The sequence below is a fragment of the Euprymna scolopes genome, chromosome 29 (genome assembly GCF_053919585.1).
Source record: "Euprymna scolopes isolate OS-2025 chromosome 29, ASM5391958v1, whole genome shotgun sequence".
Lineage (NCBI taxonomy): Eukaryota > Metazoa > Mollusca > Cephalopoda > Sepiida > Sepiolidae > Euprymna > Euprymna scolopes.
The window spans coordinates 77,956,038-77,980,452 of NC_136510.1; the positions used below are offsets into that span (position 1 = coordinate 77,956,038).

At 34.1% G+C, this 24,415-nt stretch overlaps 2 protein-coding genes across 12 annotated transcripts in view; one reads left to right on the forward strand and one right to left on the reverse strand.

Moving 5' to 3' along the window:
- Positions 1-24,415, forward strand: part of LOC145252734 (uncharacterized) — a 676,168-nt gene that overhangs the window by 469,625 nt on the left and 182,128 nt on the right. The window lies entirely within an intron of this gene.
- LOC145252731 (NADPH:adrenodoxin oxidoreductase, mitochondrial-like) overlaps positions 1-24,415 on the reverse strand; it is a 314,252-nt gene that overhangs the window by 54,755 nt on the left and 235,082 nt on the right. For all 8 annotated transcript variants that reach the window (XM_080112591.1, XM_080112589.1, XM_080112587.1 and 5 more), the window contains 2 exons: positions 18,757-18,900; positions 14,760-14,855 (listed from right to left, as the gene is read on the reverse strand). In XM_080112591.1, coding sequence (XP_079968717.1) covers positions 14,760-14,855; positions 18,757-18,900 — 240 coding nt within the window. The remainder of the gene's footprint in view (positions 1-14,759; positions 14,856-18,756; positions 18,901-24,415) is intronic.

Sequence of the window (24,415 nt, forward strand, 5' to 3'; positions counted from 1 at the left end):
AAAGCGAAATAGATGCTTTAACAGAAAATAATACCTATTCATTAGCGCCTCTCTCAAAAGATAAACATGTCATTTCTTCAAGACGGGTCTTTGCAAAAGTCTACATCAGCAGCAGGCGTTGAACAATACAAGGCTAGATTTGTTGCTAAAGGATACTTTCAGATTTACGGTATAGAATATTTTTTCTACGTTTTCACCGACTACAAATCTAACGACAATCAGAATTTTATTGCAAATCGCATTGCAATATAACCTTAACATCCATCAAATGGACATAAAAAATGCTTATTTAAATGCCCCAATAGACTGTGTTTTATGGGTCGATGACATTTTAATCGCATCAAATTGTGACATAATGTTGACCGATGTTAAGAACAGATTAATAAAAAAAAATTCAAAATGACCGATCTGCACATACAAGTTACTCATGAAAAAGGAATTATTAAAAGGAATCAATCGAGTTACATTGATAAAATCCTATTAAAATTTGGAATGCAAGAAACGCTCTACATCGATCGAATATCAATGAAAATACAAACACAGAATCTGAAATAATTGACGATAAACTATACCAATATATATATAATCTTATATACTTAATGACTGCTACGAGACCTGACATATGTTACACAGTAACAAAACTATCACAAAAATTAACAAGACCGACAATGAAGTATTTAAACAGAGCTAAACAAGTCCTTTGTTATTTAAGCGGAACTAAGAAATAGCATTTAGTATTTAGAAAATCAACCTCTAAAATTAGAAGGGTTTTCAGATTCAGATTGGGGAAACGATAAAAAGATCGAAAAAGTATATCTGGATATTGTTCTGGACTATCAAAAAATGGGCGTATTAGTTCATGGAAATCTAAAAAGCAGCAGATTGTATCTCTCTCTCTCTCTCTCTCTCTCTCTCTCTACGCGTGAGGCGGAATTCATTGCACTTACACATACTGCACAAGAAGCACTTTACCTAGAAGCTATTCTAAAGACTATTTTAAAACCAGAATCAACTAAATCTTCTGTAGTAATTAATTGTGATAATCAAGCCAGCATAGTCTAAGCGCAGAACACAGTAATTCACCAAAGATCTAAGCATATAGATATTAAATATCACTTCATAAGAAATGAAGTTAAAAAAAAAAAAAAAAGGAATCGATTATTGCGAATTACATAGCATCAGAACAAAGTATCGCCGATATATTTACAAAACCGACGACAAAAATAAAATTGAAACGTTTTGCCTCTAAAATTGTCGGAATTTGACTTTAAATAATTTTTCACAAGCGAGAAAGGGAAGGTTGTTCTGAGCAAGACGTTAAACCGCATCCATTTTTGTTTGTATTTACACTTTTAACACACTAATGCGTAACACTGACTGAAAAAAAAAAATAAATAAATAAATAAAATTTAAAAAATCACTGTGAAAACGTTCTTTTGGGGTTTTTTTTACAAATACTTTTTGCACGCTTATTTTACGGCACACATAAAATAAAATTGACTTTTTTACTTATATTTTGTGCACAATACTTTCTTTCTAATTTACCGAAAATTTCCTATTTTCTCATTTTGCTTTGTTTTAATTTTACTTAACCAACAAACTAAATTCTTTTTTTTTTTTTTTTTTTTACGGATATATATATATATATATATATCGGTTGTATAGGTTAGTTTCTGAGAGGTAAATCCAGCGAAACTCACATGATTATTAAAGAGTGCTCAATTCAGGACAGAGCTGGTGGTATATATTCTTTTTTGGTTTGATGAAGTCTTGTCCCTGAATTGGAACTCCACTGAAACATGTATGCACATATGTAACCAATAATGTTTGTATAATCAATGGACTATATATGTATTTTTGAACGGGAATGCATAATTAATGTAATTAAAATTAAAAATGGTTTTAGTTTTCCACGCTCGCCTTTTCAAGGTAAAAATAAAAATCAATTTCTTTTATTTTTTTTTACACTCATATTTTTCTTTGATATTAGAACAAAATTAAAAAAATGGCTTCGTTTTTACATGCTCAAATTTTAAGATCGAAATGACTTCTGTTTTCACTTAACATGCTGCACCTTTTATTTTACATATTTGAATATATATATATATTTTTTTTTTTTTTTGAACAGAATCAAACATGAACTGAATGGACTTTCCCATTATATAAAAAATGGGGGAGGGCAATCTTTTTTATGTATAATGGGATAGATATTTGTCCGGTGTACCCCGCACCAAAGTATGACACAAGGTCGGGAAAGTGGAGAGTAGGCAAACTCCCCTAAAGGAGGGGCACTCTTGCCTCAACAAAAATTGCCTGGGCACCCCCGTCGGCATTCCTCGGTAGGGGCGCCTCAGAAAACAAGCAATAAACTTGCCTCACCCAAAAGCCGGGTGGCAAGGCCTAGGAGGGTGGACCTCCTGGGTGATACCGAAGCGGTGTACCTCAGTCCAACAGGTACTGGGCCGGTTCCCAGGCCCGTACCTGTCGGGCTGAGTGTCAAGAACGGATCCTTGACGAGTACTCTACCTTGTCTCCCTGCAGCCGAAGCCGCTAGGAGACACATCCCATCATGAATAATGGGGTAGTTATTTAATTGCCGCCCACATCGGCAATATTTGGCACAAGGCCTGGAAAGTGGGAACCCCGCAGGCTCCCCTAAAGGAGGGGCACTCCTGCAATTTTAAAAATTGCCTGAGTAACCCCGTCGGCATTCCCCGGTCGGGGCGCCTCAGGCAGCAAGCAATAAACTTGCCCCACCGGAAAGTCCAGTGGCAAGGCCTGGGAGGGTGGACATCCTAGGTATTACCCAGGCGGTGTACCTCAGTCCAACAGGTGCTAGGCCGGTTCCCGGCCCCTCACCTGTTGGGCTGAGTGTCAAGTGACGAATCCTTGACTGGTACTACCCTGTCTCCCTGCAGCCGAAGCCGCTAGGAGACACATCCCATCATGAATAATGGGGTATTCTCTCTGAAAGTGGGGAGATTCTATTTATAACCACTGCCGATAGGAACTGACAAATCAAATTAATTCACGTTCTGTTATCAACCAATCAGAAACCAGAATTGCTTCATAAAATTAAATCTTTTAGCATTCCAGCCGACAAATTTTTTCGTGTTAACACGAGAAAGATCTTTTGACCTTTGCTTGCAAAATTATAAAGTCCAAACCTGTACAGAACAGCAACCACTGTAAATTCTTCAGATCCGGGACTTATGTAGAAAAGCTACCCATCGGAAACTCTTCTGAAATTAAATATGGCTTCCAATTGTTCTTGATATTTTTTTATGTCTAAAAAATATGGGAGATCTTCTAAAAAGGAAAAAAAAGTTTCCTAGATTTTCAAGGTTGGAGATGCTAATAACTGTATTATCGTAAAAAAAAATCAACAAAAAAAAACATTGGCACACACACACACACACACACATATATGACTGCTTCATTTAATCACATAAATTAATATACAAAAATATAATTTTATGCGTAAATTTTTAGTATTTACTTCAACAGTGCTCAATACATAGGTAGAGCTAGATAGTAAATTATAAAAATATGTATGGCAATTAAGTTACACAGAATATTCTGTATTTCATTCTCGTGAGAAATCGTCAGGCTTAAGTCGATTTCTCACAAGAATGAAATGTGGAATATTCTGTGTAGCTTAATTGCCATATATATTTTTATTTTTACTTCATTGTAAAGTTTCAGATGAAATACATAGATATCGGAAACCAATTCAGTTTATTGTACTATTCCAAATTAATGTACTATTTTTCCAAACTAAATTCAGGTGATGGATAGTTTAGTATCTGTTCAGTTATCAGGAAACCTGAATTATGCTCCCAGGCATCATCTCCTCTTTTGGGGGAGGGCAGTGTAGCATCTGTAAAATGAGTATAAAGAAAAAAAATAAAGATCTTCAATTTTGCACATCATTATAGTTTTTGGAGTCGCAGACTGATAACGTGATTAAACAGAGGGAAACAGACGATCTTCTCTTTAACAACTGAGAATACAACATACTTATACAAGACAGCCCGAAAAATCAATAAAATCAATAAATACTCAGACATGCTTATCGATATTCACAGATGTTTGATTAAAAATGACAGAGTTTTTTGTCTGTTCAGTTTTGTCCCCAATTATACTTGTTTGTGGATACGTCATTTTTCTTTCTTCTCAAGTGAACCAAAATTGTTGGTTTTTAAAAAACAAGTCTGCATAATAGACCTAAGAAAATGTTATTTCCAATTTAAATGTGACAGATTAAATAAAAATTTAATTTCAAACTTAAGCATGGCAGACCAACGAAAATTTTATATCAAACTTAAGCATGACAGACTAAATAAAAATTTATTTCAAAATATAAGCATGGCAGACTAAATAAAAATTTTATTTCAAACTTAAGCGTGACAGACTAAATAAAAATTTATTTTAAAATATAAGCATGGCAGACTAAATAAAAATTTTATTTCAAACTTAAGCCAAACAGACGAAATAAATTTTTTTTTCAAACTTAAGCATGGCAGACTAAATAAATTTCTTTTTTCAAACTTAGGCATGACAGACCAAAGAAAATGCTACTTAACACATAAACATGATAAACCTAAGAAAATACTATTTCAAGGTTAAATGTGACTAAAATAAAAATAAACTATTTTTTTTTCAAATATGACAGACAAAATAAAAAAATTATTTCAAACTTGGCAGACCAAAGAAAATGCTATTTTAAACATAAGTGTGACCAATCAAAGAAAATGTTTGTTTTTTTCAATTCTTCCATAAAACTAATCGTTATTGTCAGCTAAATATTCTTAAAATAAATCAAACGAATGTGTCTCTTATTTATTCATGTTAAAGTTGTAGCAATTGAATTATTTCTCAAACAATGTATTCGTTATTTCTACTGCAAAAAATAATTGTCAGAGAAATATTTCTCAGATGAATAAATATATTTTCAAAAATGTGACATTTATTTAAATAAATGTCACATTTTTGAAAATATATTTATTTGAAATTGTGCTGTTTTAATCGATGGGACCAAGTAATTTCATTTGGGAACAATTCATTTTAAAATAGTTAAAGTTTACCTTAGCAATATCAGATTGGCAAAAGTGTGTTGATTCTGATGGTGCTTCTTTCGATCAATAAATTTTTGTTTGACCCAAGATATGTTCATCTGAATTTAAAAATTAAAAACCGCAAGAACTTTCTTGTCAACCCGATATTTGTTGAAATTTACTGGAAGACGAGTATGCTTTAGTCTGTAAGGAAGAACACCTATACAATTGTTTTCTATGGATGGAAGGTTCATGGAAAGAATTTTCCATTCCTGGTACTTCCATTTACTTTTAGGTACACAGATGAAGAAAGGGGGGTTCTTTTTAATGGTGGTGGCTAGATGGGCACTTGCTGCGAAAGTTTCAAAGAGGGGGGTCTTTGAGTGTTTTTTTACAACTAGACGTCTCTATCAAATGAACCAACTATTCATGTGTTAGAGATACGAACAGTTGCTTCTGTCGATGTAGGTGAAGGACAATCCGTGAGGACCAATAAATCCTCTCATGCAATATTCACAGTTGATATATAGTGTAAAACAATCAAACAAACCAAATCAACAAATTCTTTAGGTTTGGTTTTGTGTTTCTGCATTCCAAATTCTCTAAAGGGGTTGATAGTGCATCTAGTTTCACTCTTTGTTATGAATACTATTATGGCGTGTGTTCTTCAGTTCTGATTGAATATGAAAATTCTGTGATAGACAACAACAGCTGAAAACATTACAACAAAAAGAGAAAAAATAGAAAACATTTAATCTTTGAAAGGATTTTTAAAAGATAAAGAACAAATAAAAAAAAAAGTCTTTCTGTCCGCATAGCCAAGATTAATGATTTGAGATAGAAATCAATAGATATATATGTGTGTAAATAATGAGCTGAATCGATTTGGCATTGCCCGAAATCCATTACGTTCAAATTTGTTTTCTAAATATTTCGATATTCTATAACCATGACTTTTTTTCATGGAAGAAACACTAGAGGATGACCTCCAATCTGTAGTGAAATGGGGACAAAATGTATGATCATATTCAACGCTGCCAAGACTAAGCTTGTTTCCTTCAATAACTTCAAGAAACCTTCACTACTACTGTTAAGTTTTGAGACATTGTGTTGAACAAAGATGGCGGCGTAGTTCAGATCAGTAACCAAGATGACGATCAAGAATAAAATGCGGTCCGTGGCGTAGTTAACCTCTTAAGTTCTGAGATAATGTGTTAACAAAGATGGTGGTGTAGTTCAGATCAGTAACCAAGATGGTGGCCAAGAATTAAATGCGGTCCGTGACGTAGTAAACGGCGAACTGATTGAATCCAAAATTCGACAATTTTTATAATAATTTTGGGGCGTTTTCATTAGTTGTTTAGCACAGCCATTGGTTATAAAAATGATTGGCGAATCCATTCGTCTCCTACCCCCATCAGAAGTCAAAACATTTTACAACTACCAATAGCAATGGCCAAGAAAACACTACCCGAAAGTACTTCCTTTAAACTCCTCGGCCTAACGTTTACTGGAAACATGAACTGGAATAGATACATGGAGAGCATTGCCAAGGCTTCTGCAAAGAAGGTGGTCTCTCTCTGCCATGCTAGAAAGCTACTTACGCCTGAAAGTATCCTGTACCTCTATAAGGCCACCATTTGCCCATGTATGGAGTGCTGTTGTCACATTTGGGCTGGTGCATCTGCTACTTATCTCTTACTCCTGGACAGGGTTCAAAAGAGAGTTGCCAACCTGATAGGTCCTGAACTGTCATCTAAGCTTCAGCTTCTGTCCCATCGACGAAATGTTGCATCCTTCTGTCTGTTCTACCAGTACTTTAATGGTGAATGTTCTGACGAACTGCAAGCACTTGTACCCCCTTGACGTGAATACCCCCAACAAACACAACAAGCAGCTAAATCCCACCCCTTTGTAGTAGAAATCCCTAGGTGTAAGAAAGCTTTCTACTCTAATAGTTTCTTCCCCAGAACTGCTAGGCTTTGGAACTCCCTTCCGGGATTCTGCTTTCCCAACTGTACTGAAATGTAATGTGAACAGACATCTTGCTACTCATCCCCCTTCATAATACCCCTGCAAATTATGTGCCCGATAGTAGCCCCCCCCCCACTTCAAAGTGGCACTGTGCCTTGTTTGGGTTGAAAATAAAAAAAAGATTAAATAAATAAGAAATGCTTTTCCTAAAAGAAGAAGAGTTATCTCCCTTAGCTGGTTTTCTATCTTATGTTTTTGTTGAACCAGATTTCACTACGTTTCGGCCAACTGATCCTGATTTTCTTCAAGTGATTAACTGCGACAGGATAGGAATGCTGAGTCTTGTAACTGCATCCTCAGTAATTATTGCCCTCCATAGTTGTTGTCTCACCTCGGGGCCTGTAGAGCAGTAGAGTCTCTATGGTTCCAGGTGAGCATTGTCTGAAGATAGCGGTTTCAATCCTACCCAAGCAGGCCTGAGGATTAGTTGGCCAAAACATAGTGAGACAACAACAACTATGGAAGGCAGTAATTACTGGGGATACCATTATAAGACTCCGCATTCCTATTCCATCGCGGTTAATCACCTGAAGAAGGCCAGAGGATGAGTTGACTGAAATGTGGCGAAACAACAACTGTTATGTAGTTGGGTGTATATCGTCGATGACATATATCGGGGGTGTATATCGTGTGTTTATATCAGATGACAGATGACGGGGAATACATTTATAATGAGAAGGAGGAAGAGGAGACAGACGTTTGATACAGTTCTTTTTAATAAAGAGGTGATTTTCATTACTTATGATGGTGGAGACAGTTAACACTTGAAGGGTGTTGCACAAAGTTCATTTACAGATGATAGAAAAAAACACATCTACCTTTCTTTGTTAAAATTAAGACACAAAGACAAACAGTTTAAAAATATAAATGATGATCCCTTTATTCGACCAGCTGATTGATTGCTGAATCAGGAATTCAAGCTTTTACGACTATATGGTTTTATCTTTCTTCCTCGCCTCCAAGAGGACGTCAGCTAACTCTGACTGACTGTCTTTGACCAAGTCACTCTCTGACTCTGCCTCTACCTTTACTCTCTCCTCTAACTCAAACCCTTCCTAAATATATTATAAATTCCCTTTCTTTATGACGTCAGAGGCGTGGCAACAAAGTGATTCCCTCACGTGTTCAAATTACACGTGTGCTTTGCACATGCATCCACACGCCTTTGTTAAACAAAGAAATTCCTAAATTGAATTGTATTATTTTTAATCTACTTGTTTCATCATTATTTCTAACTTGTATCGTCCATCCTTTTAACTGACATAATTTAATATATCCAGTTATTTTTAAAAGAATGAACAATCGCTACATTTCTAGGATTTCAATCTCTGTTATCTTTTTTGACTCTTGCTTACTGGGCTCTATTTTATTCTTTTCTAAATATCCTTTTTCATGTAACACAACTATGAAGATGAGGATAACAGTCTGCAAAATAATGAATATACAAATTATGAAGCCTCATCCTAAAAGATTTTCAAAAGACCCAAAAATAAAAAAATATATATAATGCTGAACCAGATTAAATATTTATTTTTTTAAATAAAGTGTAGCGAAGTATGTTCGTTTATTGCCAAAGTATGACAATGATAAATGAAAATTGGAACGATTTCAATGTTTTTCAATTCTAATACAATTACAGATTCTGTTCTAAACTCTCGATTCCAATTCCAATACCAGAAGCATAAAATGTAATCACCTATACAACTATAGACCCATCTATTGGAAGAGTTAATTAAATTTTGTTAATTAAAAGTCATTTATATAGAAATTTTATAACTGGCGTTTTTCTTATAGCAAAAGATTTCCATAAAAGAACAATGCTGATTGTAGATAAATAAATTTTCTTTTGTGTGATAGAATTCTAAGGATTTATAGCGATCTTATAAAGGTTTTTTAAATGGATCTGCCGCTGGAAAATAATTCTACCCCAAAGAATTGCACTCACCCAATATTTTTTTAGGTAGGAGAGTGCAGACATGTTTAGAAATAACAGAATCTTTTAGCGAAATAAATGAGGACTCATCTCTCTCTCTCTCTCTCTCTATATATATATATATATATATATATATATAGAGAGAGAGAGAGAGAGAGAGGATAAATGACAAAAAATGATGTTGACCCTCTTATAATTTATTCCTTTAATTCAGTTGACTTATACAATTCTTGACAGTTTCTGTTTCGTAGTGCAAAATCAATCACTTAATTATTATATCTTAATTATTATATTTTAACGGATTGGTTGTTGCTATTTCTTCTGATGAGTTAAGGGCATAATAGATTCACTGATTGATATGATAATTAAGTGATTGATTTTGCACTACGAAACAGAAACTGTCAAAAATTGTATAAGTCAACTGAATTAAAGGAATAAATTATAAGATGATCAACATCATGAACTTTGGAATATAACTTTTTATCATTTATTCTCTATATTGCTCTGTAATTACATCGAGCTTCTTAAATACGGATTGATATATATTATAAGAAAATATATTTCTACAGAAATATATACATATATATATATGTGTGTGTGTGTGTGTGTGTTTGTTTGTGTGTGTGTGCGTGCGTGTGCGTGTTAGGGCGATTAATTGGAATCAGAATCGGGAATCGAAAAGAATTGTGCTTATTTTCCGATGCCAAAAACGATTCTTTCAATTGTCTTTTTATTTGATTTTGTTTACAAAAAAATCTTCCACTGTTGGTAACAATAATAATAATAATAATAATAATAATAATAATAATAAAATAATAAATATTTATTGATTTTAAACTAACAGTAAAACTAAAATCTATACATCATCTCCAAAAGTGTACTTTTATACAGGGTGGGACAGAGCAACTTAATCATTTGGAATATATTTGAAATTTAAATAAGCAAATTGCTCTGCTCCACCCTGTATCAAGTGTATGGATTATCTACTATATTAATAAAATGATATCGATTGTCTATTATATTAATACAGTGGTATCAATTATATGAAAAAAAGTGTTATTGATTATTTACTATATTGATAAAGTGATATCGATTATTTACTATATTAATAAAGTGATATCGATTATCAATAGTAACAAAATGATATAGATTATTTACTACTAGCAAAGATACCCGCGCATCGCACGGGACTTTTCTGCATACTGAAGTAGGCGATTTGTGGGCACCTTTCCAGTAAGTGGATGTTGTAAGAGGGAAGTAAATTTCAACTCGATGCTTGAATCTTATCTAAGACATTGAATACTGAAAACATACCACAATCAGATCATATCAGTTTTTCATCATATCCTTTTGGAGAACTTTTCATTGAAAAGCCTCGTGGTAAACTACATTTCTGCTTCTTTGATTTGAAGCCAGAATGTAGAGTTTTTCTGAACTTCCTGTCCTGATGGAGAAGTAGAACATACCGTGACTGAAGCAGTCTGATGTCAGGTCTACACCAATGGTTTTAAACGTCTGACCTTGTCTTTTATTTATGCTCATTGCAAAACACACCTTCACAGAAAACATTTCTAGATAGTACAATTACAACAACGCCCCAACATCCCTCCTCGGCTGCCCCGCCCGCCCCAATATAAACAAAATGTTTTTTTTGGGGGTGGGGGTCAACGTGTGGGTGCTCATGTTAGGTTAAATTATCATAGAAAAGTGATCCCCCACTTTATTGAAACTAACATTTCTTCAAAAAGTCCCAGGGTCCAGGAGTTCATACCATGCAAACGGTAAATTTGCGACGGGTTTGATTATCAGATTTGGTGTCAGAAGAAAAAATCTGTTTGTGTCAAAAAACGAAAATAAATGTCATTTTTTTTATCATAAAAATAACTATTTGCCCAATCATGAGAAAGTGAAAGAAGGCCTGGGGTCATTTTTTGGCTCGTTTGGCTCTTTTTGGTGTTTTTTAGTAAATGCACGGGCGGCCATGTTGCTTGCAAAACTGTAGTAATTACGTTGGATACTGAATCTCTTCAAATATGAATAACTACTCGTTTGCACAAGAAATAAATGCAATATTCCTTCCCAGCGTCCCCCAAAATCTATACAAGTCGACAATTCAAAGGTGAATGCCAAGGGGTTGGTAAACTAAAAAAAATACTAATTTATGGTAAGAATTATACCATAGCGATGTATGTGATATCATATATGGTAAAAAACTTATATTTTATATTAAATCTATATAATTATAAAACTCAAATGACCTTGTAACGGGTATTGTAACCCAACATCCGGTTTACGACTTCGGGTTGCGTATGCGTACATAAACATAAACCCATAACAGCGAAACAAATAAACATAAATCGCTACTTTTGCAGAATTTGACCTGCGCACTAAAATATTAATGCTATTATTTAGAAATTAATATTTAAAATATTAATGCTATTATTTAGAAATTATTATTTAACATGGGAAGGGTGGTGATGTTTTGCAACTATTCTGTATTACAACTATACTGTCACAATTTTGTTACAAATAAATCAACTTTAACCCGTTGAAAACATATTGTTTTACTGTGTACGTTTTCAGCGTCCCAATTGTTTTTTTTTATGTTTAAATTATCCAAATAAAAAATTGTTAATACTTTCTGCATTTTTTGTACATCGTTCATTTCCGTATTACGTTTAAGTTATTTTAACGCAATTTCCTTACAAATAAATCTACAAATAAATTGACAATCATAAGAGCATTTTACAACGTATTGTTTTACTGTGTACGTTTTCAGCGTCCCAATTGTTTTTTTTTTCGTGTTTAAATTAAAAGATATATCAAAATTTGAATTTAACTTTAAGTATTATGCTATCTGTTCAGTGCACATTTACCTATAAATATGGCAAACAAACCACTTATAGTTCAATGGCTGTAATTTTTTTTTTATCAAAAATAAACAATTATAAACAGAATGATAAATTATATCGGCGTAAAACTACTAAATACAGTGAAAAAAAACGGATAACTCAACAATAACAAATAAAAAAGGTTTGTACTCATGCAGAGAGTGATCCAGACGTAACTCAGCGCACGCGCAGCTTTCTCCGGCACATGACATCAACAGCTGGAGTAAGCCGAGCGTCGGCAAAAAAATTAAGCCGTCTGTCCGACAGAACATAAAGCTGAACTAATGACAATGTAGCGTGATGGTTTTCAACGTGACGCGTGTTCGCGCGAGTTGAAAATTCAAAGCAACAGATGATAATTTGGAAGAGGAAGAAAAGAAAATGAATTAGTAAAAAAAAAGAAGCCCACCATTTCGTACTTTAACATAAAAAAAACAAAAAAAACATGAATTTTACAGCCTTAAGTGAGCAGCTGGAAACACTAACTGGAGTCCTCGACTTTTGTCAAGAAAAAAAATTACTGGCACGGACGAAAACTTGTCCATCATGTGGACAAAGAAAGGTAAGCGATGGCTATGCCTGGAGGTTTCAGGCTACCACATGCCAAACCTTTACATCATCCAGACTGGTACCTTTTTTTTTTTTTTGCCAAGTGTAGACCTACAATTGTCATTGTGGGCGTTTGAGCGAGCAACACAGAAAGACCTCCAACGCGAATGCAGAATATGATTTACGCACACACACCATTAATAAAACAACGGTCTGAGGAAACAACAACAATATCTGTTTTAATATGAAAAAAAAGAAAAAAAATCTATCCCACTCAGTTTTGTTTCAATTTTTCTAGTTTTTCTAGTTTTCAGGCTTTTCCTTGAGAAAACAAAAAAAATTAAAAAAATAACACCTCAAAAAACAAAGATAATTTTTTTTTCAATTTTTCTTGAAAAAAAAAACTTTACAAAGAAAAAAGTGTTTATTTGACTTACCTTTGAATCTTTTCTCAAACAAAAAAATCGGTCAATGTCAAGTTTCTTTCCAACTCTTCAGAAAACATTTTTAAAAGGTTTTCGGTGGTGCTGAAAACGAATATCACATTTAAATTTAGCGCAGATAAGTAGTTTTCATGATATGAAGAAATTTTTTTCAAAAAGTGGGGGATCACTTTCCTATATCAACTTAACGTAAAATGAGCACCCACCTTCTGGCCACCTAGTAATTTCTTCATATCAAAAAAATATAACTGATATTCGTTTTCAGCATCTCCGAAAACTGGCATTTTTTCATCTCATAATTTAGGACGCTAATTATGCTGTCAGTAAGTTTACAAAAACATACTTTTTTTTTATTATACAACTTGTATAGTTGTTAACAGGTGCTTCAGCAGTTAAATATTTCACAAAAATTCTGTTTACATTAGGGGGGCTGTGGAGCCCCCTAATGTAAACAGAATTTATGTGAGATATTAAACGATTCAGCTTTAATGGTTTAATGGTTAATGTCGGCACGTTAATTATGGAAAAAATGGTTAATTAAACTACAGAAGCACCTGTTAAAAACTATACAAGTTCTATAATTGAATACCCACCTCAAAAAAAAAAAACGCTCATGTAAGCTTACTGACGGCATTATTAGCGTCCTAACTTATAAAAAAATGAACGAATCTCTTAGTTAAAAAAAAACAAAAAAAACAGCGCCGGTTTTCGGGAGTGCTAAAAACGAAAATCACAGTTAAATTTGTTTTATGATATGAAGAAATTATTAGGTGGCTAGAAAGTGCTCATTTTATGTTAAATTTATATAGGACAACGATCCCCCACTTTTTGAAAAAGTAATTTCTTCATATCATGCCCCAAATTTAAATGTGATATTCGTTTTCAGCAGCACAGGAGAGATGTTGCGAGCCTTTGTTTTATCGTTACTTCCATGGCAGGTGCCGGTCTGAGCTCCAATCCCTGGTCTCCCCTCGACAATCTTTCACGAAAAACACCCATCTAGCTGAAACCACTGTCAAAAATTTTCCCCACTTTCTGTGTCAAAACCAAAACGTAGATTCCATGAACAAAGCTTCTTTCTTAGAAGTGCATGCCTGTGGAACTCTGTTCCGTCTGCCTGTTTCCCACCTGACTACAACTTGGATGTCTTCAAGTCCAACATAAACAAATTCCTGATGAACCGCCCCCTTAAGTAGAGACCTTATCAAATCTTAACATTAACATACTGTACACGCAATAACCCTTATCCCCGAGTGGCTTTTGGGCCTTGATAAGTGGTGACCACCTTGTAAAAAAAAACAAAAAAACACTGAAAACCTATAAAAGTCGCCATCTTAAAGTTTTTTTGAGGAGTTGGAAAGAAACTTGACATTGACCAAAAAATGGTATCGATTATTTACTAAAGTGATATCGATTATTTACTATATTAATATTCATTTTTAATGAATACAGAAGAGAAAACTCAATTCAAATTATCAAGATCAAAATCAGTCTTGTAATGGCAACAATTTTCTATTAAAATCACTAAAAATCATTTAAAAAAATGATTTTCTATATAAAAAAAAATAACAATTATGTGATTTGGGGAATATGACATCTTCGTTCCGTGACGGGTACATGCATCATAAAGATTTTTCTTCAATTTATTTTTTTTTAAATAAGTTTAATTCTAAATAAGCAGCAGATGTTATTTAAAAAAACAAAAAACAAATTTGGAACATTTATTAAATTAACCGCATTCTATTGGACTAATCTGTTTGAATCGGTCCATTAAATCGGATTGGTCCAATGAATGGATCTTACATTCCTCTCACTCCTTAATTCAACAGAAAACTATGTTAATAAAGTTTACCTTGACCTCTGGATGATCTGGTGCCACTCCGTAGCGCACTAACCCAAACGGTACAGGAAGTTGTTCATAGATATCAACTTTCAAATTTTGACAACCCTGCAAAAAAATAAAAATAAACACAAAAGATAAAATGACAGATTATTTATTTATTATATCTTTAATCAATAATCTTTAATCAATAATCTTTAATCAATAACCTCTTTTCAATGAGAATTATATATATTTATGATTTAATATTATACTAGCAGGTGGGGGGGGTCTTTCTGGGTCATAAAATACGCTTAAATATATTTTAATCCATGCAGATTCTGTATTTAATATTACAGAGCTAATTCTCTATTGAATATTATATTGTACCTAATAATATTATAATGATTTCACAAGTTTAAAAAAAATGACTTGGGTGTCATCAGCTAGGATTGGGGAGGGGGGGTCACCGCTTATCAAGGGGCAAAGGCTACTTGAGGATAAGGGTTAATGTCTGAGGCAGCCGGTGAGACAACAACGTGCTGACTTGACTTGAGGCAACATTCACTCAGAATGAGGTGAGCTAGCTCTTCCCATAGAACATACTACATTCAGGATGAACGCAAACCATATGACGGTCCACAGTGACCAAGATGGTTATAGGCAGTTAGTCCTGGGACTAGCAGTGAACACCGTAAACTTCTGAACTGGAGATAGATTTTACATTGAAATCCATAAAAATCAAACAACAAATGAATAAATAAATATGTAGGATTAATTATTCCTATCACCGCTTGGAAAATTAAACTTGAGCCAGCTCTTTTCATGGAACATGCAAAGAAATCCACACACAACAGTTTGCAGTGGCTAAGATAGTGATAGACAGCCAATCTCAGGACCAGCGGCAAACACTGTAGACCTATGAACCAGAGTTAGGTTCAATGTCAGCTTTGATGATGTGTGACCACGTCTTCTGTTCGCCTCCCAGGCATCTCCACTAATCTTGGAGTGGAACTATTGCTTCATGGATAAACTCTCCTGTGTTGTGGCATGCAGTGTGACTGAACCAGTGAAGTCTCCTCTTTAAAAGCGCTGGTGATGATTGGTAAGTATGGAACTTTGGTAGGGTTTAATTATTTAAAAGGATAACTCAACAAGAACTTGTTAACATTAGATTTGAAACTGACCATGGTATAGTTAGCTGGCAATCAGTCCCAGGGTATTGTGTTCAATACAATAAATATAAATTTATTATCATACTGAAGGTGAGTTAATCAATGTTTGCTTCCTTAAGGCTTTTTTTTTTACCTATATGTTTTCATAACATCGAGACAAGATCACAGAGTAGTATCTGTTCTGATGCTACACTTCACTTTTTCTGTCCTCGGACAGTGGAGGAGAAATCCTTCATGACCGAGGCAATTTTTGTTTTTGTTCCTATCCAGTGCCCCTTTCTGAGGAGCTGGATTTTTCCACATTAAAAATCGACTTTGTGTCGAACTCTGCCCTGGTGGGGAGGCAAGTAAATAGGAACATAAAATAAAGATTAAAATTTTTCCTTAGTGTTGGGATTGAGTTATATCTGAAAATAAAAATCCGTTTTAATTCTTCTAATCAACAATAATCTGCAATTTAATTACCAAGTCATTAATTTCTTACTCTATATTGGTTCATCCCCCCTCCCACTAACTATATAATAGAAAATAAGAACAGTTCATAGAATATCACCACAAGTGTTAATACTATTTAATTTATAAGCTAGAGAGGAAGAGAAAAGAGGAGATAGAAAGAATACAAAAAGACCAATTTTTGGATTTTGTCTTTTATTTTTTAAAATTTAATTGGCTTTGCAGAACTCATCTTTTTCTGATTCAAACAATTTAACTCGAGCATAATGGATGACCCAACTGTTACAATTTATATAAGTATACGGAGTGGAATGATAAAATTGTTGCCCTAGAGAAGACAACATGATTCCATTTCCGTTTAATGAAAACTAGTTTTCTTTTTTTGTTGTAGACCATCTACTAGTTGGCCAGTTGTGTACAAATTCCAAGAGCGGGAGGAGCCTTCTATCATGTCTAAAAGTGACAAAATGTTAAATGAGCAAGATCAAAACTGCGCTGCTGTACATCTGATGCTCTCTAACGATCCAAATTATGATAACAGGACCATTGCCAGCACCATCAAAATACAAAGTCGGATGATTTAATAAAGTTTCTGGCTATGGTTGTGGTCTTTGGTGTTGTTTCAAGTGAAAACCACATCATGCCACCTCACATCTTCAAAGTCAGCTTCAAAGTCAACACCAAAGTGTACCTGGATGTGCTGAATTGTGGTAATCCCCTGATGCAATCAGATGGCCGCTGGCAGACCCTGGGTGTGGCAGCAGGACTTGCCGCCGACCCACAAGTCCAAAGAGATCCAGGCTTGGCTTCAGAAGGAGTGCTACGACTTTGTACCCTTCTTTTACTGCCTCCCCCTCCTCCACTGACCTGAATCCGCTGGACTACTTCGTTTGGTCATACGTTGAGAACATCACCAACATGACCTCCCACAACACCAAAAGAACCTGATTGCCGCCATCTGCTAAGTATTCGCTAGGCTCCCGCTGGCGCTTGTGAAAAAAGCTGCTCCCAGTTCCAGACCCAAATCGAACCAGTGATTGAGGCTGAAGGCGGTTACATTGAATAGATGTTAGTTCTACTACATAATCAAGTTACCTGAATTGATTTTTTCAATAATATTTTTTAAATAAAGCTGTAGCATTGTTTTCTTTAATGTAACAATTTTATCATTCTACCCTGTATATATATATATATATATATATATATATATATATATATATATATATATATATATATGTGTGTGTGTGTGTGTGTGTGTGTGTATAATTTCAATGTTTTTTTTTTATTTTTTATTCTTTTATCAATTTATGGAAATGTTTAAAACATTTTGTTCCTCTCTTCATCCAAGGTGTTACCAGATCAGGCTATCCAAAGATACTGCCTTCCTGGCCTAAAATGCACCAAACATTGATGTTATTTGCTGTTCCTTTCCCATTGCAAAACTTAATTATGTTCTGCAAAGCCCAAAACAAAAAGAACAATTCCCTTTACAAAACACGCAAACTAAACACCATGAAGATATAAAAAATTTGAAGTCTAAAACTTTTTACCAAAATGACTGTATTTTTCATTAAAATAACTAAATAAGGCTGGTATGTCGTAAAACAAAACAACCAGACCAAACTAGACCTCTCTTTATGCTAATGTCATTGTCTTTCAACTTCGGTTCTTTTCTTTATTATTTTTATTTTTATGAATAGGATTTTTAAAGTTAAAGTTAAATTACCATGATCATTAAATTCTTAAATGAACCATTTTTTTTTAAATAGGATTTTAAAAGTTAAATTTAAATGTTATGATTGGCCATTAAATTATGAACTAAATCAAATTGTTATAAAACTATAACTACTTTTATTACAGTAATGTTGTTTAATTTATTTATAAAATTATCTAGTGCAAATAGTTTTCAAAACATTTAATGCATGAGAATTTGCTAAGAATATTAAATGTCTCCAAGGGAATCTACTCTTTGGGCCAAAAAAAATCTTTGTGGCCTCCATTTCATTATAATGAACCCCCCCCCCCCCCCGAAGTATTTACTATAAATGTTTTCTTATCCAGAATAAGTATGTTTACAAAGAAACTAACTCAAAATAAAATATATTCCTGCCAAGAACATAGTGCAATGGTAAAACAAACGAACAAACAAAAAAACATGCTATATGTCAGAAAGATTTTTATTTAGGTCTGAATTTGAAAATTTCACAGAAAAACTTTATATGCTAAATTATTATTATTATTATTATTATTATAAGAAAAAGATATTGATGTCTGAAAATACAACTTTCTGAAATGTATTCAAATTACTTCTAACAAAACTAATGTAATGTACAATTTTTCAGATTTATAAATATTTCTCCAAAGGTTAATTGCTGAATGAAACTCGTTTAAGCAATACTCACTTTGAGAAGTTGTTGAGCAGTGTAGAAAGCTGCTGGGCCGCTGCCCACAATTCCGACATGTGCATCAGCAGTAGAACAGTAATTTCGGCATTGTGAACGTCGCCAGAAATGCCAGGAGAGCCGAAAGAGGTTCTTCTTGATCATCTTGAAATAAAAACAGGAAAGGTGCCAAAGTTATAAAGGTATTGTGAGGCTGTTTGGAAAATACTGTAATATAACTATTTGCTTATGTAGTAATGTTATAATACAATCTAATTATATATATATATATATAATATATATATATATATATATATATATATATATATATATTATATATATATATATATATATATATATATATATATATAGTGCGGGCAAAAAAAAAGTCCGCATTTGTATTTTTTTCAAAAACTGCAAATTTAAGTTAAATTTAATGTAACTGTTTAAACAAACTTATACCTCATTTGATTCGCCTTTTATTCTTCTATAATTTTACCTGTTCATATTTGACTTTTAATTGAAATATTCTAGTGTTCACGTCAATTTAAAAAAATAACTTCAAATTCAGGAGGCAAAAAGAAAGTCCGCAGCAACAAATTCGCTTAAAACCAGCTTAAATTATCGCTCCTTAATCAGTTTAAAATATCCATTAAAAGGCAACAAAGCATCTCTAGTCGTAATTGTTGTTGTTCCAGGTTATACAACATAACATTTAGTACATATGCCTCGACTTTTTCTTAGTGATCATCAGGAGCTCATTAATCTCCACCTTTCTGGTTTATTCAATCGAGAAATCAGCTGCAGATTGAAATGCAATGAGAAAATGGTACAAAAGACTGCGTAAAAGCACCAAAACACCGGAGTGTTCGTGATGCCTCTAAATCTGGTCGTACTAGAGTTACTTCTAACAGGGAAGACAATGCTATCAAGATCCACAGCCTAAGAAACAGATTTGAAACGGCTCCCCAAATCCAACATCAGTGCAATCTTGTTCAAAAGTGCCCTCTTTCTACTGTCAAGAACAGATTAAAGGAATTTAATTTGCGAGGATAAGTTGCAAGATGCAAGCCAATGATTTCTGTAAAGAACAGAAAGCACCGTCTGGACTTCGTCAGATGCAATGACGATCATGACTCTCCATATTGGTCAAAAGTGCTTTTTAGCGACGAAAGCAAGTTCAATAGGCTAGGCAATGATGGTAGGCAGTACGTCCGTCAGAGGAAAGACGAAGAATTTAATCCTAGGTGCTCAGTTTAAATACTGCAATGTGGTGGAGGTTCAGTTTTGGTAAGTGGCATTATTAGTACCAATAGTCCAGGGCCTATAGTTCGCCTTGCAAGGTCGAATTAATTCGACCAAGTACATTAATATATTGACTGAGCATTTTCTATCCTACTGTACACGCAATTATTCGCAAGAAACTGAGGATGCGGAAGGTTTGTGCGAAGTTTGTCCCAAGGGTGCTCAGAGAAGATCAGAAAGAAAGACGTTGTCATGGGCATCAAGAAAGTTTCTCACACTTCCTATAGTCCAACAGACATTGCTGTCTGTGACTTTTGGTTATTCCTTAAGCTCAAGGAATACTTTAGAGGCTGTCGTTATGAGACGGTTGAGGAGATGAAAGAGGCTGTGATGAGGGTCATTGACACGCTCACACAAAAGGAGTTCCATGTGATCTTCAAAAAGATGTTGGAACTGTACAAGTGCATTGCAGCCAGAGGAGATTACTTTGAAGTGGACTAGAGTTTCATGTGTGTACTATCATTAACAGATCCCATACGAAAATAGTCTTTCCCCCACTCTTTATCTGTGCCTAAATCAAAACGTGGATTCCATGAACAAAGCTTCTTTCTTAGAACTGCACGCCTGTGAAACTCTGTTCCGTCTGCCTGCTTCCCACCGGACTACAACTTGGATGTCTTCAAGTCCAACGTTAACAAATTCCTAATGAACCACCCCCTTAAGTAAACACTTCATCAAATCTCCACACTAACGTAATGTACTTGCAATAATCCTTATCCCTGAGTGGCTTCCGGGCCTTGATAAGTGGTGATCACTGTGTAAAAAAAAAATAAATAAAATAAAAAAGTCTGGAAACTTATTGAAGGCACCTTGTATAAATATATGTTTCAGGAAAATTCCGTCTTGCAATTATATTTCACTCCTTTTTGTTTAGAAGCTCTATGCTTCTTTAATATAACAACAGGACACGTGTAAATGAATTACAACAAGCTGCAAGTGCGTTGTCCCCCCTCTGGTGCAGCATGTAAGATAACGCCACAAAAAATAGTGAAGAAATGATGAATGTGAAAAGTGTGAAGGGCCAACGTTGCCTTCACATTTTCGCCAAGTTTCAGAAAAATCTAATGGTTGGGGCAAAAGTTATGGGATAAAAAGTGTCATTTTTTTGCGATTTGGGGGCATTTGTGACTCCTTTTGAGCTTCCGGGAACGCAGAGTCCCTGTGAAAATGGACGTGTTACATGTGTGTGTGTGTGTGTGTGTGTGTGTGTGTGTGCGTGTGTCTAAAGAAGCTTTAAGTATTTCATCTATATAAATAAAACAGATTTGTATATGTGTCTATGTCTGTCTGTGTGTAAATATTTAACCAATAAACTCTTAAACTACTGGCTATACAACACTGAAATTAACAGGAAATAGTAATCATACACCAAGGGTGGTTCATAAAGAATAAAATCTTTGTTTGGATGGATGAATAATGCGTACAGAAATATGCTGGCAAGTTGAAATGCAAAATGTCCATTTTTCTTTCTTTCTGCACACGCCCAAATTCAATTCATTTATTAAAGTTGTTTAATATTAAATCTTTCTTAATTATCTCTCCATAGCTACATCAGTAGGAGACATGGCTGGAACACTAAACGTTTTGGTTTCGATTCTAACTGATGGCACCCAGGTCATTTTTTCTTTAACTTTTGAAATCACTACTATATTATTATTAGGTACAATATAATATTCAATAGAGATATGGCTCTGTAATATTAAATACGAAATCTGTATGAATTAAAATATATTTAAGCATATTTTATGACCAATAAAGTCCTCCCCTCCCCCGTTAGTATAATATTAAATTCATGTATTGGGTTAACAAGAAAGTTCTTGCGGCTTTTAACTTTTAAATTCAGACGAACATATCTCAATACATCTTTATTGATCGAAATAAGCCCCATCAGAATCAACATACTTTTGCCAATGCAAAACAAGTGTATTTATGTCAGTAGCGTAAAAATATTGCGTTCTGGTGGCGATGAAGTCACTGGAGGCGTTTTTGATATCGTTTAGGTTTTTGAAGTATTTATCAGGCAGAAAGTTGTTGAGATGATTGAAATAGTGGTACTCAGTAGATGAGGCAGAGTTTCGTAGTCCAATTTGTTCAACTTCTGCAGGGCCAGTTTAGCAACATGCGGTCGGGCATTGTTGTAGAGAACAATTGGGTTTTTTTCTGTTGACTAATGCTGGGTGTTGCTGTTGAAGTTTCTGATGCATTTAGTCCATTTGTTGACAGTACTTCTATGCTGTAATAGTTTCGCATGCATTAAAGAAACTGTAATGGATGAGACCAGTCGCAGACCACTAAACAGTCAACATGACCTTCTTTTTGTGCAACTCTGGCTTCGGGAAGTGTCATGAAGCGTCGTCGGTGTCTAACCACTGAGCTGAGAATTGCCGGTTGTCGTAAAGAACGTATTTTTCATTGCAATTCACAACCTGATCAAGAAACGACTTGTTCTCGTTGCATAAAAGAAGGAAAAATGAGACTTCATAATGGCGTTTCTTTTGGTTGTTGTTCAATTCATGAGACACCCACTTATCAAGTTTTTTGTCTTTCCAATCTCTCTCAAGTGGTTGGAAATCGTCGTACACATTACGTCTAATTCAAGAGCAGTTCTTGAACAGTTGTACGTGGATTGGTTTTGACTAAGGCTCTTAATTGATCGTTGTGAACATCCGATGGCCGACCACTATGCTCATCATCTTCAAGACTTTCGTCACCGCCACAAAATTTCTTACACCACCATTGTGTTGTGCATTCTGTGGTTGTTCCTGAGTCAAACGCTTCGTTAATTTCAACAGCTTTTCGGTCTAGCTTGACTTGAAATAAGAAAATTGTGCAAATTTGTTTTTTATTTCCATCTTGTATTCAACTTTCTGCAAATAAGACGTAATTGTTTTAAAACGATTGTAATTTGTGTAGGGTTGTCAAAATTTAAAAGTTGATACCTCTGAACAACTACCTGTACCGTTTGAGTTGGCGCCCAGAGTAGCACTAGAAAATTTTAAAAAAGAAACAAAAAAAAAAAAAGAAAGAAATGGTTAAAATGAAAAGAACATTTCTGTATTCATTTATTTGTGGAAGAAGGCCACAGGATGAGTTGGCCGAAACGTGGTGAAACAACAACTATGAAGATGAGGACAAAAGTCTGCAAAATAATGAATATACAACTTATGAAACCTCATCTGAAAAGGATTCCAAACAAAAAAGAATACAACAATTCTGATGTTAACGATTCATTAGCTTCTTTTTTTTTTTTATAGAAATTGCTCCAGACAAGCTATGGAGCCACTTGATATATGGAGCTAAAAAAAAAAAAACTACTTACCTTACTTAATATTGCAATAACAAAGTTATTTATGCTTCCAATGCAGAACAAAAAAAAGTTTCATAATCCCAAATAAACATTAATCTCAATTGATAGGTAGTCATGACAACAGAGTCTGATATCAATTTTTCCAGAAAACAAAAACAATAGTTATCTCTCTCTCTCTCTCTCTCTCTCTCTCTCTCTCTCTCTCTCTCTCTCTCTGTATATATATATATATATATATATATATATATATATATATATATATATATATATATATATATATATATGGACTCAGGTGTTCCAAAGTGTTTACAAATCGGTTTATAATCCGTGAGTGTACTTGAAAGATAATCTAATGAGCTAAAGAAATCGGAAAATAATCTGTTGCCGCTGCCCACCCACAGGGATTTGTTTTTCTTCATTTTTTTTCATATAAATTGCTCCAGACAAAGCATGAAGCCACTTCATGTAAGCTAAAAAAAAAAAAAAAACACTACTAAATTGTTAAAAACTAGCCAGCGATGTGTGTTAAATGGATAGATTCTGAACACAAAAAACAGCAATTTCCACCCTTTGTCAAAAACATTGTGCGTGGAATGTGAGGACTAAAGGATAAAATAAGGGAAGCAAGAGTTATGCGACTGCTGAAACCTTATGTCCACTTTCTACTGTTATTGCAAGTTACTCCGTGTTAATCTATACATCAATACGATTGCGTGTTATTTTCTGTGTCACACTTACATCTTTTTTCTCTATAATAATATGCTGTTCGTTTATTTTACTCACACATACGTACTGAAACTAGGCAATAACTATAACTACGCAAGAATAAAGTTAAAATTAAAATAAGGTAAATAAAACAAAACAAAAAAATAAAAAATAAAAATAAAAACAAATAAACAAATAAAATAAGAATAAACATAAAACCTCGAAAGTTATCTAAACCCCACATGTACATATATATATTAATATATTAATATACTTATAAACGCCTACACTTTGCTACACCCGCGCATATATAAACTTGAGATAACTAGGTTTAAAGACAGGGATAAATTATTAAATATTAAA